Raw genomic sequence first — 18,561 nt, 5'->3', positions numbered from 1 at the left:
TCAAACATAATACAGTAAGGCCGTTTATCACATAAAACATTGAAGAATTTTTCATGTGAAATCAATCGATTATAGTTAGATAATGTTTATGACTTCTTGACAAAATCTTCCGATACTTATTGTGTAGCGTTTCATGTGCCTGACGTGACGATGTATATACATTACACAGTTAAGTAAACAACTCTGGTAAACAAATACGTCCAACGCAGAAAACAAGGCAATAAATTTTTATGTAATCATAACTAATTTATATGTTTATAGTTTGATCGTCATTTACAACACCTACCAATCTGATTTAAATCTGATGTGGTGAATACGCGGCTCTATTTCTGTATTTACCTCTATTTCATTCCTTCATTCACATCGTTTGTTTTCCATTTTGTTGTTCTGGGAGTGATCTCCTTCTTCCCAAGTGTCCCAACTCCCGGAACAAAAAAAAAATCAAAAACAAACTACAATAGACTATTAAAATACAGGTGACGTATAAAAAACTGTAATAACTTGAATCCACGTGTACCTGTGGCTTAGAACTTACGTAGCCTAGAATACAGGCGAATGGGACTTTGAATATGATATCCCCATCTCTGGAAATAACGAATTCAAACCACTCCATTCGCCTGGATTCCAGACTAGAACTTTAATACGCTGCATGCATGATGACAGCATCAGTGCACGACTGGTCCGATGAGGAGCGGGATGGAGATGTTCTGAATGGAGTTTGAAACTTGAAAGAATAATTTCAACAAAGCAGGGCGGGTGGGTTTTTTGTTATACTAAAACTGACTGACTCGTTTTCCTGCAATTCTCAGAAAATAAGAAGTGAAAAAGAAGATATTTTTAGAGAAAATGTTCTTTACGTACATGTCAGCAACCTTTCGAAATCAGAGGAGAAGGAGGCGGTATTTTTTCATAAATTGCAAAAAGGATGAATAAGTGTAATAAATAGTAATTGTTCTTGTTACACAATATTAACTCCACGACCTGGAATTCTAATTATTTACGACCAATGTCGTAAACCACACAGGCCTCTTTACGACACCGTCCTAAACGTACCCGTCACGTCAATATTCGTTGCTTCTGATGGGCTCTGGCTTGCGAGAATAAAGTGACAAACTTTTGTCAAAATAAACTTTCTATTTGCTGGCTAACTGCCAGGCACAATAAGTGATTTTGTTTTAAATTATAGAAATAATATTATCCTTATTTTTCAAAAAAGCACAAAACGGAAGCACGAAAATATTATCCGTCTTCAGGGATCTGGCATGACACAAATTAATAAATAATAAAACCCACATATACAAAGACTACATCAAAATACTAAGTTCCAAGACGTGACAATTGTGTACACCATGATGATTCATGAATTAGGACCCCCCCCCCCCTTACCCTCTTTCTTCCCCTTCCCGCTCAAAAACGATGAGTATCAAATGTCTCTTATGGTAATGTGTAGTTGCGTATCTTTCAGGTGTCACGTTTTGTTTGTAAATCAACACGTGTATACATTCCAGGATCGCATAGTACATCACACTACTGCAGATCACTACAAATAGTGTGGCCGGCCCCAGGTATGAGATTACACTCAAGTCAACATTGAACAGTGTGGATCATGGAGCATCTAAACATAAAGGTCGACATGGGTACTATTACAATGACAGTCGGACATAATCACACTGGCACTTGCAATTGGAAAGTTATATTTCTGTCGGACAGCAGATACAGACATACGCACAATCATTTCGTCCCAATTTCAACTCGTCCCACAGTGAGTTGACAGTGGGACGAGTTGATGTGTCACTTGACTGGTACCAGTCCCTTGGAAGATTTTTTTTATGTCGCATAATCTTTAAATGTTTGAGTTTGTTATTCACTTTTCGTTTTTGAAGGAAAGTGTTCTCCCCAACTTGAAATAAATTTCCCCAGTTAATAGTCATCTCCCTAATCAGGGCGAACACTCTTCCATTCATACCAGTGCCATCTCCCCTGATAGTTGGTTATAGCCACCTGTAATACACAATACACTGCCGCAAAACAAATATTTTGATATCCTCTGTATTTCAAGGATTGGTCAAAGAAGGTTACTGAAACATTGGAGTGCATTGGAGTGTTGTACTATAAGATCCCTGAATCAACAACGTAAAGGAAGTCCTTCCAATTCGAGGCCGCAGGCCTCTATTCAAAGAATTGCGTTTGCACAAATAAATTTGACTCAAAGTGTGACAAGTGAGAAAGGAGAAACGTTGTCTCAGATTTGACAGAAAGCCAAGGATCGTTACTTATTTGACAGTTCTAGCGATGACTAATACAGTCAGAAATAGATTCAACGAAACAATGGACAACAAAAAGAACAATAGGAGGCGAAATACTTTACTGTACTTTACGAGCTATTGTTATGTGATTGTTCGCCAATCCTGATACACAGAAACATACATACATACATACATACATACATACATACATACATACATACATACATACATACATACATACATACATACATACATACATACATATACATACCGTACGTACGTCCACACAGACACACTTACACACAGACACACCTATCTATCTATCTATCTATCTATCTATCTATCTACCTACCTACCTACCTACCTACCTACCTACCTACCTACATACATACATACATACATACATACATACTTGCACGCACGCATGCACATTACATACATACATACATACATACATACATACATACATACATACATACATACATACATACATACATACATACATACATACATACATACATACATACATACATACATACATACTTGCACGTACGCACGCACATTACATACATACATACATACATACATACATACATACACATACATACATACATACATACATACATACATACATACATACATACATACATACATACATACATACATACATACATACATACATACATACATACATACATATTGAATCATACATATTCTATACTATACTATACTATACTATACTATACTATACTATACTATACTATACTATACTATACTATACTATACTATACTATACTGTAATATACTATACATGTATGTGTAATTGTTACTGTATCCGTCACTGGGATGTGATGAGAGAAGATGATAGGAGAGGAGAGATGAGATGGGATGGGTGACGTTTACATGTAGAATATCTAAGAGGTAGTGAGAAGACAAGATATGATACAATGCGGTCGTACGATTACTAATGAGATTGCTATGTCATAAGTGTGTAGTAACAAATAACTTCGAAGTCTACCACACAAGTTAGTTTCAAGTTTATTGCACCTCATTTTTATTTAGCATTCTTTCACATAAAGTTGAATTGTAACGTAGGAAAATACTAGAAACTTATATGAGGGAAAGAAATATCTAACAAACGAAACGTATTTGCGAGATTTTAAAAGTCACCCCTAGGCTGAAGATATATATATATTCGTTGCACTGTCCAAGATGTACCATTTCAATGTTCTGACACCGTGCACCATCCAAATGATCAAGGCACAACGACCGAATGAGGAAGGATGCCATTTGATGACGTCACAGATAAAGGTGTTGATGACGTCATATGTGAGGACATCAGTGAGGGGAAGTGCGATGATGGTAAGGGTTTTACTCTTGTTGCATTTATTGCTGTGAATGTTGGTACGCAGTGGTTGCTATGACTGGTTGCCTTGGTTACTGGTCCAGCAAATGTTGTAGCAGTTGCGTAATGGAGCGGACTGCCTGCTTTAATAGGTGTTGGCATAGCAACATTACATGACGACGTCAGCATTCCCCCACAGCCAGAAACGAAAGCAGGTGTGGGCTTAAGTTCACTAGTTGGTATGTTATTGGGCAAAGTGTATGAACAAAAGTGATGGGTGTGCGCATGCCCATTACATCTGTGAAGTCCGGAGATATGATGGTGGGAAGTCTGGTGGATAGAGGAACTATTGTTTAATTGTTCTGATGCTAGGGATTTCGAAGCCGTACACGAAAAATGAGTTGGTACTGATGAATAAGTATTGCCTTCTGTGTGAGTGGACTCCGATGAAGAGACTGTTGCGGCAGATGCAGTCGCCAAGGAAACGGGGTCTGGTCTAAATCGTTGTTGCAGGTACGCCATGATCCTGATGTATCTAGAGTCGTTAACATCGATGCCTTCAATGTCTGTGAAATACCGCATTATCTCTCGCATACACTCGGTGTAACCTGCATGGTAATGTTGGGACAATTCACTCCAAACCTCTTGGGACATCATGTCAGGTGCGTACCCTGAATAGACAATAAAGGAAACAGTATACGTAAGTATCATCACATCATCATCATCATCATCATCATCATCATGATCATCATCATCATCATCATAATCATCATCATCATCATCATCATCATGATCATCATCATCATCATCATAATCATCATCATCATCATCATCATCATCATCATCATCATCATCATCATCATCATGATCATGATCATGATCACGATCATGATCATCATCATCACATCATCATCATCATCCTCATCATCATGATCATCATCATCATCACCACCACCACCACCAGCACCACCACCACCATCATCATCATCATCTTTTAAGGAAACATTATTCATATTCAAACTCTTAAATTAAAAACTCAAAAGATGCGCACAAGGGAACAGGGCAGAGGCACACAGGTGAGTCATCAGTTGTGACGAAGTGTGTAGACGGGTTTTGCAGTTTATATTTACAAATCCTTATTATTTTTGAGTTCTAATCGAAATCATCATCGTCGTCGTCACCGCTAGCGCCACCGCCACCACCACCACCACCACCACCACCCACCACCACCACCATCACCGCCGCCTGCATCATCACTTTGCACATACATAGTCGTGGCCAGTTTACGAAAACAGGCCTATATATCTAGAAATCAAAGAAAAATAATTTCTTACCGTTTTCAAATTTAGCTGTTAGTCCACTGCGCTGAATCGCTCGCAAATATTCTACGGTCATTTCCAGTATTTCAGCTTTTTCGAGCTTACCAGAGGTCTATGGAAGAAATGAAGAAATTTGACAGATTTTTGAGAAATTATCCAAAACATATACTTCGAATGGTAAAGCCTATACGGATTATTATTATATAAAGTACAGGGTCAATTTCAATAATTTTCCAAAAACTTTTTTTTTAATGTGCAAAAAAAGAAAATCAGCGTATATAAATTGTCTCAAAAGAAAAAAATGTAAATGTTAACAAATCGACGCCGCAACACCATTAACGAACGTCGTATTTTCAATTAAAAAATAAGACATCACGATTTCCTAATTCATGATCATAAATGGGTACCATAATTATAAATGGACGCAGATGGTTGTACGCCCTCTACGATGGTTTCTGCAGGATAAACCTTTTCATTGATCTCAAAACACACTGGGGTAGTGACAATTGCCATATTATTCACAATTCTATGATCATGACTACCTGACTGCTGTGAATAAAATGAACAAATACAATTATCACGGGATAGGGAACTTGCAAACCCGCCATGTTGAATGTTGCATTATGGGAAATGTGATACTAAATACTAATCAATTAGTATTGTAAACAATATTGTTACATTGTTTATAACCACCAATAATCACTTCATTGTTACCCTGATTAGTGTGGGAGGTTTATTTCATCGGTAGCTCCGGATAAGTGATTACGATAACCACAGATAATCCCATACTCCTTTGCGTCTGAGCATGCTCAGTCTGGATTGCAAGTTCCCTATTGAAAATCGCCGTTGCGTATGCGTTGGAAGAGTGTTATAGTCTGTAAGATCAGAATATCAACACTATCAACATCGGGGAGAAGACAAAAGTGGTCGGGGCTGAATGACTTGACTTATCTTCCAGTGTTGAAGGTGTGAACTCTTATTTTTCGATACCCAACTTCATGATTTGATTCAAATCCTTAAATTTCCATAAGCATTCGTTATAAAATGTTAATAGTTTAAGCCTCTGCAGGTCATGGGTATGTGTGTGTGTGTGTGTGTGTGTGTGTGTGTGTGTGTGTGTGTGTGTGTTTGTTTATCTTTCGCTAGGTACATTATCGGTTTGACCTATCATGTAATCCATCCATCAATCTGTTCGTCCGTCCGTCCGTCCGTCCGTCTGTCTGTCTGTCTGTCTGTCTGTCAGCCTGCCTGTTAGTCTATCTGTCTATCTAGCTAATCCCTTAATCATTGCAGCATGTGCATATATATATACGCTTCTGACATGGTGTTATTGTACCAAGGAGTGTTGTAAACGTGTTACTCGCCCGGATAAAAAAAAAATTTGTATTAATTATAAACCGTCATTCATATTACAGCAAATCGGATTGATTCAATAATTTGATAGTGTACCACTCGTATTCTCAATAGCACTCGAACAGCGAGTGGTGACAAATGCTTTGCAGGATTTATCTATTCACACTTCCGATATTCTGTACGCCGATCACAGCTTGGTGGCTTCGGATTGGTTCAGTTTATCACTTTGGTACACCCCTTCATCGGTCAAGAGGGTTGTGAGGGTAAGCCACCGATATCAATTCAAGACCACGACGTTTTATTACAGTTCACTGACATGTAATCTCATTATTGGACATTGTTTTGGTTATGTGTCACCTGTATCATCTTAAGTGTGATAAGTGACGATGGTGTTTAATAAAAAGCACCAAGAAGGCAAGATAATAAAAGAAGTGTTGTATCTTTTGTCAATAAAACTTTGTACATGTTATTCTGTTTGAAATACTAATTTAGTCTCTTTTTTCGTCCGAGTCTCTATGATTCTGATCCTTTCTTCGCTCTCGTTTTCTGTTTCTCGAATTCTGCCTTTTTTCTCCACGTAAATGCATCTTCTCTGTCTGCCTGTCTATATGTATGTATGTATGTATGTATGTATGTATGTATGTATGTACTAGTATGTATGTATGTATGTATGTATGTATGTATGTATGTATGTATGTATGTATGTATGTATGTATGTATGTATGTATGTATGTATGTATGTATGTATGTATGTATGTATGTATGTATCTTGTTGTGTCTGTCTGTCTCTGTGTCTGTCTATCTTTCTCTGTCTATCTGTCTGTCTCTGTCTGTCTGTCTGTCTGTCTGTCTGTCTCTGTCTGTCTGTCTCTCTCTCTGTCTATCTCTCCCTCCTTCCCTCCCCCCGTATATGTATTTATTTTTTCTAACTGTTTGATATGTGATATAAAGTCATTTCTAAACAAGCCGTTTAATAATAAATGAAAGCTGTCGCATGTATAATCTCTACAATAAAACCTTGCCCACCTAATGCGATCAGCAAGTTGCAACAGGACGGCTTGTAATGTTCTAGGCGATGTAGGATGGGTAATAACACGCCTAATGTTTCATTATATACACGTGCGCATTTGACAGATCACAAGTGTTGTCCATGGGGTGTTGTTTATTTAAAATGAGAGAGAGAGAGAGAGAGAGAGAGAGAGAGAGAGAGAGAGAGAGGGGGGGGTAGAGGGAGAGAGAGAGAAGGGGAGAGAGATAAAGACAGACGGACAGATAGACACAATGACAGACAGACAGACAGACAGACAGACAGAGACAGACAGACAGACAGACAGACAGACAGACAGACAGACAGACTGACAGAGACAGAGACAGAGACAGAGACAGAGACAGAGACAGAGACAGAGAAAGAGACAGTCCGACGCACGGGAGAGAAACTAAGTCCTGTAGAATTCATCATACATGACATTATTTTCCATTGTTCGGAGGGCATAAACTTGGTTTATGTGTTTACCTGGAATATTTTTCCTCGTATCAGAAGGCACGACCATATGATGCTACTTACTAAAATTACCCGCCAAATATTCGATTTAAGTTGCATTATTATCAACAAGTCGTTTAATTTATTGCTTTTAATTCTATAATTATCATCGAAGGATTTTACATGGACATGTTATTGTATAAATGTACAATTTGTTTTAAAATGAAGATTCTTGAAAAACGAAATTTGTTAATGTAAGTAATAGTTTCCTTGATGCCAAGTACTGGGTGTCAGGTGATGATTTCTATCTTCCAAACATTGTTATCTTTTCACATTTTAACTTGAATTATTAAATGAATTACAAGCAAATAAATATTAGGCGCCCCTCTAAGACCCTGTTTTCATTGTAAAGAGAGTTTCGTTTATCCGTACCATACCCCAGACCACTAAAGAATTAGTGGTCTGAGACCATACAGCGGGCCTATATAGCTGTTTGTTTGTTCGTTAGGCGCTTCACTTTCCTACTCCAATTGCGCTCTTTATATACAAACATGCCAACTATCAACGCACATGATACATGTATAACCATCGAAAATATTTTTGTCTACATCTTTTCCTTGAGTTTAGTTTTGGCTCATATGTATTGGTAATTGGTTAGACTAGACTAACTAAATTATATATTTGTCGTAAGCCGTTCTAGTAATGTGCGTAACGTCTGAATACAAATGGTGCGAAATTACAATATATACACTTAAAATTAGTTTATCGTTTCTAAATAAAATATATTATCACTTGAGTATTCTAGTGCGATTTTTTTCATGAACAATGTTCTGATGAAGTCACTTCTCATTACCCAAAATAAACAATGGTCTGTTAATGTGCACTGCTGCCCTCGGTATACATATATACATCTACATGCTTTGTACAATGTCACACAAGTCACGAGATTTTCTTTGTTTTGCGTTGCACTTTCAATTTCTCTGTTCCTTTAAACCTTGTTGTCACTTATCACAACTATTTACAATTTTCTTTAATTTCACTCTGTCTCAGTCCTTATTTTTACCGTTTTTCGTGTGGTGTGAATTTCCCCCTATTTATTTGTTTCTCGTTCAGCCGAAAACCTATAAAATATCCATTCACTCCCCCATGTGCGAGGAACGCGCGGAGCTCCCGTTAATTTACATACACTTGTGACAGCTACGGGTATTACGGAAAGCTGGCGCAGAGTTCGGCACGCTCCTGAAACGTTCTTCGTTATCCGTGCAAATAAAACGCAAAACGTGTCATCTTGTTCTGCTTTAGTCTCACAGTAGAACCTTAATGAAAACTTCTTTCTAGGGGCTCAAAAGCTCTGATTAATTTACTAATTAATGCACGTGCGGAGTTCGCAACATGATAATGGCAGCCGCATTTGTTGCAATGATCGACGATTGTTCGGGGGGTAAAGTGCAGACGAAAAAGGACGAAGCGAAGCCTGGGAACGAAGATACTTGACGAAACCCACTCGGAAGCTAGCCTACAGGTACATTGGTTGTCTACTGATAACGTTAAAAACTGTACGCGTGTTGAATTGTATCTGTAGAAGAACATGCAATACAGCTTGCATGTATCAACACATCTCGCACATGTGATGTTTTTTCCAAAACGACTTTTCGTATACGGTACAGTCGAAACGGTAACCACGGGTTACTGATTCAAAAATACACAGAACACTAACAGTATTGTAAATAGAAGCCCAATTTTGAACATTCAACAAGTGGGTTTTTTAAAAATGTTTTTAAGGTCAAGTTTATAACCCAAGTCCAGTGATACATACAGAGGCATACAATTCGACCGTTAACGAGAATTGTAACACAAACAAACGAGCAAGGTAAGTTTGGAATTGCACAACGTACACTAGGGGTTCCAATATGAAGATAACAATCAACGCGTGGGTAAATGTTCAGGATTCGAGATTTTATTAGAAGCATGAACGAGAGCCACTACTTTTGGGACGCTTTAATTTTTAGAGTACATTTTATATACATTTATTATCATCAGGTTTTTTTTTTATCATCTCAAGGACCTTTTGTTTCCCTTGGTAAGTTATCTTCTCTGAGCTAAATTCTAGGAATTTCCATAGTTATAGGGAATGATTTTTCCTGTTGGTCTGATTTTTTTTTTTAAATTTTCGTCCGCTTCAAATTTATTATAACATATCGGCATTCATTCTCAGAAATCGACATTCATCGTCACAAATCGGTATTCATCATCTCACAAAATTATCCATCGTCGCAAATTATTTGCGAGCATGGCTCTATTTTTCAATACTTTGCATATTCATTTGAATATGTACATATTTAATATAAAACCTAAAAGATATGTTACGTATATTAGGCTTTTGAAAAAATATATACATATTTCATATGCGAATATGCTACTGAACTTAGAAAATAAATAGTTTGCACAACCATGTAGTAATGATCAGATTAGATCGTATAAATATTATAAAAATCTTTACGCGAGACTAATTTCATCCTAACTCGTCTGCTCTAACTGATATCGGAACTCACGAACAGTCATTTTCACCACCTCTGAACAGCGCGACTTCTCTAAAAAATAAAGAGAAATAAGATAATTGAAATTAGCCACGAACCGACGAGGCTCTGTACACTGCACTGGGTAGGAAAATCTCGGTATTGCACCAGCGTAGGTAATTGGGCACCATACCCAGAATTCCCTACCCCAGTGTACGGAAGTCAATCCATAGCTAATTTGAATTATCTTATTTATCTTACTTTTTTTCATAGAAAAATCGCGAGATATAGAGTGGTGAAAGTGACTTTCGTTACTCACTGGACATCAACTAAAATAGTTAGGACTCTGTTTCCTTAAAACAGATATATGACGCCATTTCCTGTTATTCTGACATTGCGTCATATACCATAAATTTGATTGTTATGATTATCGGAAGGAATCGAATCAAATCAAAGTACGGATCGCGGAGTCACGACACGCTATCACGTGTTAATTTATACGATGACATATCTTTGCAAACTTCATGTTTACATCTTTAAATCAAAGTGTCAAATTCATAAATGATGTATGTATGAAATCAATTGAGATCAAATCATATCAGACTAGATCAGGTCAGGTTGGGTCAAATCAAATCTAGCCAACCCTAACCAATATATAATCTCTAAATCTAAGTGTTTCAATTCAATTCAAATCAAATCAAATCAATTCAAATGAAATGAACGTAGAGCAATTCATATAAAACTAACCAAACCAAACCAAACCAAACCGAATTAAACTCCAAATCAAATCAAATGAAATCAAATCAGATCAAATCAATTCAAATCAAACAAAACAGTGTAGATAGCATCCCTTCTAATGTCTATCAGTATAGATAGCATCCCTTCTATTGTCCATCAGTATAGATAAGATCCCTTCTATTGTCTATCAATATAGATAACATTCCTTCTATTGTCTATCAGTATAGATAGCATCCCTTCTATTGTCCATCAGTATAGATAAGATCCCTTCTATTGTCTATTAGTATAGATAGCATCCCTTATATTGTCCATCAGTATAGACAAGACCCTTTCTATTGTCTATCAGTATAGATACTATACTTCAGGTATAGATAGCATCCCTTCTAATGTCTATCAGTATAGATAGCATCCCTTCTAATGTCTATCAGTAGAGATAAGATCCCCTCTATTGTCTATCAGTATATATACTATTGTCTATACTTCAGGTATAGATAACATCCCTTGTAATGTCTATACAGACAAAGCGTGTTGATGTTTTGGATTGCATACATTATGATTTTATATTAATTTCTTGACGTGAGAGCAATCTGAACCCCAGGACTGTACATGTCACCCTGTCATTCTGCAATATTAAATACTTTCAGCCACGTTAGGCTTTAGCTCAATGGAGGATTAAATCCCAAAACGACAGCTATCTATCATTTTACTGGACTACGGGCAGTTTACCTCAACGAGTTTATTATTAATTTAAAATACAGGTACACTTGCCATCACAAAATCTACAATTTAAACTTATACGTGTATTTTTACGTTATGTTATAAGGTTCTTAGAAGGTTATCTAACTTTATTTTCAAACAAATGTGTGACTCACTTATCTGTTACAGAATGCTGATATGACGTCACGATGATTGACACAAATTGCAATGCGTTGGCGGCTGATACGAAATAAATTGCACATGTTAATCCTGTATATGCTGGTACAAAAATCATCAAATTAAATTGACAACATATAGAGCATTACAATAATCCTGTGAGAATTATCTGTACCCAAATAAATTGAAATATTGTTGGTGTGTTCAATCATAGTTTTAACAGCGCAAGGGTTCTTCACTTGTTCGCTTTTAGTGATGAATTAATAACACCACGCGTCTGAGAAAGTCATATTCGGTTCACATATGCATGCGTTTAGGAACATCCGATTTTAGATAAAATGTTTGATCAAGAGTCCATTGTGCATGGCATTACTTTGGAAAAAGTACCATTGGTGCTAATTATACTAGCAATCGTATTTGTGAAAGAAATGTGCGTCAGCTGGGACTACTCGCCCTCAACTGAAAACACAACATGGCAACGAGGCGGCAGCCCGCTTTTTGTGAATACCCTTCCGCCGTTAGTCCCTTCAGGGGTAAAACACAGTTCTCGTAAAAAAGGAAAGTACCGCTCAAACATAAGGCAGGCCGTGGCGGATACATTTTTTTCACAAGGAAATCCCACAATCATGATAAACGATCGTGTTTTTTAGGGAAACTGTCGCCATCCGGCTCTTAAAACTGGTCAAACTGGTAACCTGTGCTACTAGGTGGATGGAGTAAAGTACAAATCTTAGAAGAAAAAAATAGCAATAATATTTTGGTGTATTTTTTCTTCTTATGGGTGTGCAACAATTGCCTTGCAAGGTTGAATAGTGAACGGTACAACTTTAGTACAGATTGTATATCTAGAACATTCGCACTATATATATATATATATATATATATATATATATATATATATATATATATATATATATATATATATATATATATATATATATATATATATATATATACATTCACACAAACACACAGATACATACATGTACATATATATTATATGTTCACGTACATTTTATCTCGAGGGCGAAGCCTTGCAAACGCGTAATGGATAACATGTTATTACGCTATAAATAATTCTTCCGTTACTAACGATAGCTTGTGACATAAATAAAATATTATGATGTGAACTCACGTAGATACGTAGAATAATAAGAAAAATCAATCAAAACATTGGTAAATAGTCGCATATATTTAAATATATTCATATTATTGGTGCTTTATTTTCGCATCCCCCGGCTGTTCAGCACCGACTACTTTTCCCGCGAAATTGTTATTACTTTTTTGTTACATTTTGGAAAAAAATAGTTTCTCTGTTTGACTAAAGCTATGAAAGTAATATTTTCGTGTTCGTGTGAATCAGTTAATTTTTATAATTTTTTGTGTAAATTTAATTTTGTTTACTTAAATTCCTATAAAAATTATGTCAAAGAATGTTTTATGTTCGTCTGTCAGTCAAGTGGTTTAATACTATATTTGCACTAACCTGTTTTGCAAAAGCTGTTGGTACCGTTTGACTTAGTTCTGATAGGCAATTGTTGATCCGATCTCGCCTCCTTTTCTCGATCACTTTATGTGACGTTTGTTCCTGTTTTAAGAGAATTGTATACAAATATTTAGAACTGACATAGGAATTAATATTTGAAATTAACGCTTTTGAAATTAACGCGCCCAAATGTGACATATGATACAAAATCTACGAAATAGAAAAAAAAAAGTTTTTTGAAAAATGCAGCAAAAGCAGCAAAATAAAAGTAAATATCTATAATCGTGCGGACAATGAAACACAAAAAAAATGGTACAAAGTGAACTATTATGAAAAAATATATTCAGATATTTAACACCCCGCCATTTGAATCACTTAAAATGTGTACAAAAATGAATAACTTACCCCTCGTTCTCTCTTTCGAGTTGTCATTTTTACGATAATTGGATTTCAAACATTAAATTTCACAAAATATATCTAGTTAGCGACGACGATGACGACGATGTTGATGGGTGTACGACGCAACAGTCGGTTCTCAGTTCGGCTAAATACTGTGCTGGGTCTGCTCGGAAAGTCGCTTAACAGCTCTCACTTGGAGTGAATGAATTGTTAGTGTACGAAATATGTATATACATTTTCCTATTCGGATTGATCCTACGAACAATAGATGTCAATTTGAAATGGCTGTATTAGTTTATTGTTGGCGAACATCACCGCTGACTGGGCCTTCGAAGCAGATTCCACACGACACTCACGCGACCATTCATTGCATCACGTGAGTACACCCGCACTTTGTCCGCTCTCAATGTGGTCACGTGACCACACGTGACATCTCACCAACAGTTGAAGGTATAATGGACTGCTATCATTTTTAGCGGTGGTAAAAGCTGTATATCAAAGTTTCGTGTTGACAAACTGATGGGGTATCGTATTCATTCTTTGTTTCAGATCTCATTCTCGACGAAGGCAATGTTGTTGTTTGTTTTTTGCATTGTTATTTATAATTCAATATTATTTGACGGATGGCGATTTTCGCGGGTACCCTTTGTTGCCTCGCTGTATAATAAATACTATTCAACCGAATGAGAGATAATTTCAATGTTCTGTACTATCATCGCTTATTTCGTAAATTTAAAGTAGGTTTTATAATTACAGAATAATATGGATATGGGGGGGGGGCATTAGTATATAAAACGTCATTGCATTCATTTTGTTTTCCAAGTCTGCACTAACATGTACACTTATTTTTATATCAAAATACGAGTTTTAACAATTTAAAAATTATATTTTTTTATAGTAAAAAATGCACGCGCTAAACTCGGAAGCTAAAAAAACAACGAAAATGACTTAACAAAACGTTAACAGAAGCTGATATGTACTTGGAACGCTCTGTGACCAAGGCTTTGTATTGAATGTGAACGCGAACAGAAGGCGAACTGAGAAAACAACGAAAACACATATATTAGCACTGCACTTTTAGCTTCAAACACACTGTCACACGGGTCGCTATAATTCATTGCAGGGAGGGGGTTACTGGGGTTGACTTGAGCCAGTCCCTGAGTAAGAGAAAACGCCGCGCCGCGCCAGGAGCACAACTTGCAATTGCTTGGAGATATTTATTTCTAACCATGCAAAATAACTGTTTAAGTTTTCATAGATGAAATATAATTTGTGTAACATTTTTTGTCATTTTCTGTTTTTAAGTCCATGAAGGCTAGCTGTCTGAGGTTCGGTTCTGATGAGGCCAAGTCCGACTCGATGAAGTCGATCTGAGACCAAGTCGATGAAATTTGTCTGAGACCAAGTCGAAGGCTGTCAGAGGCTAAGTCGATGCAATGAAAGGTGATAGAGAAAGTGTTGCAGAAAGGAAATATTTTAATATTCTAAAAATCGCTCTATAAGATGCAATCGTATGTAGAGGCATATGTGTCCCAAGGCGAGCTCAGCGGGGACGGAAACCCCGTGTAGAGCAAAAGGGCAAAAGCTCGCTTGATTTTGATTTTCAGTGCGAATACAGACCGTGAAAGAGCGGCCCAAAAGTTGGTTTCATATGCTGGTAAAAATGTGCTAACAACAAGCTAAGATGTTTCAGTAAAACAGAACAGGGAAATGTGATTTCATATTTACAATCGTTCCGAAGGAATACTATCTCGTACTACTCGCGAAAGTAATTATGTTATCCGTATATAATTATGCGTGTATGTCTTCCACCCAAAGTTGTCTTTCCTTTTACAAATCATTCTCAAGTTCTTTTCTAGTTCTCACGTTATGATTTTTTGAACTTGATCACAAAGTATTGGAGAACTCTGGATATCAATCTTCAGGGACCCGAAAAGTACAAAAAAACATCAACCATCAACTTTTTCGTGTGAGCAAAATAAGGAAAATTGTTGAAACAGGAAGAAAATAAATAGATAAATGAATTTTAGAGAATAAAAAAATAATTCAGACGAGCTTTCGAATCTCAATATCATGAATTTCATATTTATCAACCTGTTATGAAGTCGTAACATAGGATTATCTGACTATAGTGCAAGTGAGTGACATGACATTGGAGTTTGTACATTCCTATATTATAGTGAAAATGATCTTGTCCAGGGCCTTCACCTCAAATGACATAGTCACACGAATAGTTTGAGTCTTCGTAAGCAGAATCTCGTGACATTTACATGTATCCCTAGGTCAAATGTAAGTACTAGGTTCAAGATCTTGACGACACCTGGTCTTTGCAATGAGGAAAGGTATGCAAATTGTGACGCTATTTGCAAAATGTACAACCCTCGTCCTGCTTGCATACGGAGTAATCCGGGACTCGATGCTGTCAATTGTCAATAGAGTCAAGTCAGTAATATAGACTCGTGCACCGTATGTAAGCAGGACTAGTACAACCCCAACTCAACCTAAGAAACCGTGGTAAACGTTTAACATAAGCCTTTAGTACACGTTGTATTTATTTCAAAGATCGTTCGTAAACACGGCGACCTGTTCCGCTCCCACATCACGAGGCCATCATTGGCAGATGAAACTGACGTCATTCACGTTATGCTAATAAGGTACTACATTCATTCTTCCATCCGTATTCCCTTGCCATTTTTCCTCACATTTTTGCTTTCATAGGATTCTATTCTTCTTCGGTGTTTTTTTCCTTTTATCCAACTGTGTCTAAGACAGTTGGGTCATGATTTCATACATTTTATGTACCTACCTACTGTAACGTATACATTCTCTAACCCTAATGCAAGTCTGCGTTCGTCTGCCTGTAGAACGGTTCTGAAACTAGCAATGCATGGTGAACAGCAATGGGTTGGCACACAGCCACAGAGACAGACAGAGGCAGAGAGATAAACAGAGACGGGCGCAGTAACAACTACACACATGCATAGCGTACAATATGTATGTGTACGCACGTACGTACGTACGTATGTGTGTGTGTATGTAATACAGACATACAGACAAGACATACATCCATACGGAGAGACACAGACAGACAGACAGACAGACAGACAGACAGACAGACAGACAGACAGACAGACAGACAGACAGACAAACAAACAAACAGACATATATATATATATATATATATATATATATATATATATATATATATATATATATATATATATATATAAACATTTATTTAAAAATAGACAAAAGACGTTATAGTCGCACCATCCCATAATGAATTTCTGCAGTCTCTGTATGGCGACCTAGCCCATAATTTCAAAGAATTAGTTTTCTACCAGGACTGACAATAATTCGTTCTGATAGTAACATTTTCAGTATACATGCTATTATTTTGAATTGCAATTATAACTCACCTAAGGGTGCCATAGTGTATGCAAATAGCTGCGACAGGTGGACCTTGGCACGCGACTGGATGGGGCACAGAACACTGGCCGACAATGTATCAATCAACAGCAACATGGTCTCCTCGGTGAACGGCGCGCCATTTCCTCTTCAATTGGTCTGTCGCACATTCTACCTTCATCTCACACACTACATCGCATTTACAAGTTCCTTTCTTCTCACGGCACTAGAAGAATTGTCGGCGCTTTATTTTTCGTCACGCGCGCTTTTTGATAGGCGATGACTGTAAACACAAAAAGTTGTCGGTGATGATTTCGTCTGACAAATCCGCAAAGACCCGCAAAGCACGCTGGGTATCTTTGTTTTCAGGCAGGTTTCGACATACGAGTCTGTACGAAACCGTATCGTGGGTTGCCGACGTTGGCAAAGGATCGTGTTGTTGTTTTTCTAAATATTTGCATTTTTTTGTTTCACCATTTACTATTTCACTTACATTTTTATTTAAAGGTCGTACTAACAACAACAACAACAAAAAAGGGAGGGGGGAGCTGTCATAATTGCGCTTCGTTTACCGAATTGTTGTTGAATCAAAAACATGCACGTTGGACTTCCCAGTACTTTTTGTTTAGCTTTATTTTTTATATATTGTGCTATTTTATACTAAAAGTGTACGAAATCAAACCATTTTAGAACACAGTGAATAAATATTTATAAGTGGAAAATAAAAACCAAAAAATGAACGTAGTAATGTAAAAGTCGTTTTACTTTTCATTTTACAACGTCGAGCGGAAATACAGTTACCATGGTTACAGGAACTCGTTCGATAGATAGAAATGATTGGTAGTTACTTGAGTTCGATCATCCAATCAAAGACGGAGAAATTCTGTCTACAATTAGTATTTCATTTATTCGTTACCGATACCCCATTTTCTTTCGTAGGGTAATTGACAGGAAAACGCAGTTACGAAAGTTTCAGCACATGTTGCGTATGTTAGCGATCTTTTATTATAGGGGCCATGCACTTTCCCACGTACGTCCAACTCATCACCACACGTATTCGGACAAAATGAACGTGCTTTTTTAACGTTTACATATTAGCGATATTTTGGCAGTAATTTCTTGGCGTACACGGTGACGTTGAATGGACAACGTTGATTCCTCGTGTGAGCGGACTGTTTTAGAAACTGCCAATCACGTAATGTGTAACCCTGTTTTTCTGGTTTGTTGCAGCTTGCCAAACGCGCACGGCTGCAAATAGACCTACACACGACCGGCGCATGTCGCTCGTGTGCCGTCCAATATGGCTCCAATTTCGTAACGGCTGTCTCCCGCCTCTTTTAATGTACTCCCAATATCCAGGACGGTGTGCCGTCTCTTTCAGAGCTATAAAATGCATTA

At 37.1% G+C, this 18,561-nt stretch overlaps 1 protein-coding gene across 1 annotated transcript; it reads right to left on the bottom strand.

Annotated features, from left to right (window-relative positions):
- Positions 1 to 3,418: 3,418 nt before the first annotated feature.
- LOC144451941 (uncharacterized) lies at positions 3,419 to 14,106 on the bottom strand. The gene is made up of 4 exons (XM_078142862.1): positions 13,762 to 14,106; positions 13,357 to 13,458; positions 4,926 to 5,022; positions 3,419 to 4,262 (listed from the first exon to the last, which is right to left on the bottom strand). Exons 1-4 carry the CDS (start codon positions 13,786 to 13,788, stop codon positions 3,502 to 3,504), a joined length of 987 nt encoding a protein of 328 aa, XP_077998988.1. The 5' UTR covers positions 13,789 to 14,106; the 3' UTR covers positions 3,419 to 3,501.
- Between the last annotated feature and the right edge of the window lie 4,455 nt (positions 14,107 to 18,561).

The sequence above is a fragment of the Glandiceps talaboti genome, chromosome 22 (assembly GCF_964340395.1).
Source record: "Glandiceps talaboti chromosome 22, keGlaTala1.1, whole genome shotgun sequence".
NCBI lineage: Eukaryota > Metazoa > Hemichordata > Enteropneusta > Spengelidae > Glandiceps > Glandiceps talaboti.
This window is presented reverse-complemented; position numbering and strand designations above follow the sequence as displayed.

Excerpts from the sequence above, each read along its gene's own strand:
- LOC144451941 (XM_078142862.1), bottom strand. The coding sequence starts at position 13,788 with ATGACAACTCGAAAGAGAGAACGAGGG. Across the intron at positions 5,023-13,356 it reads CAACAGCTTTTGCAAAACAG|ACCTCTGGTAAGCTCGAAAA; the intron begins GTTAGTGCAAAT and ends TTTCTTCCATAG. Across the intron at positions 4,263-4,925 it reads AACAGCTAAATTTGAAAACG|GGTACGCACCTGACATGATG; the intron begins GTAAGAAATTAT and ends TTGTCTATTCAG.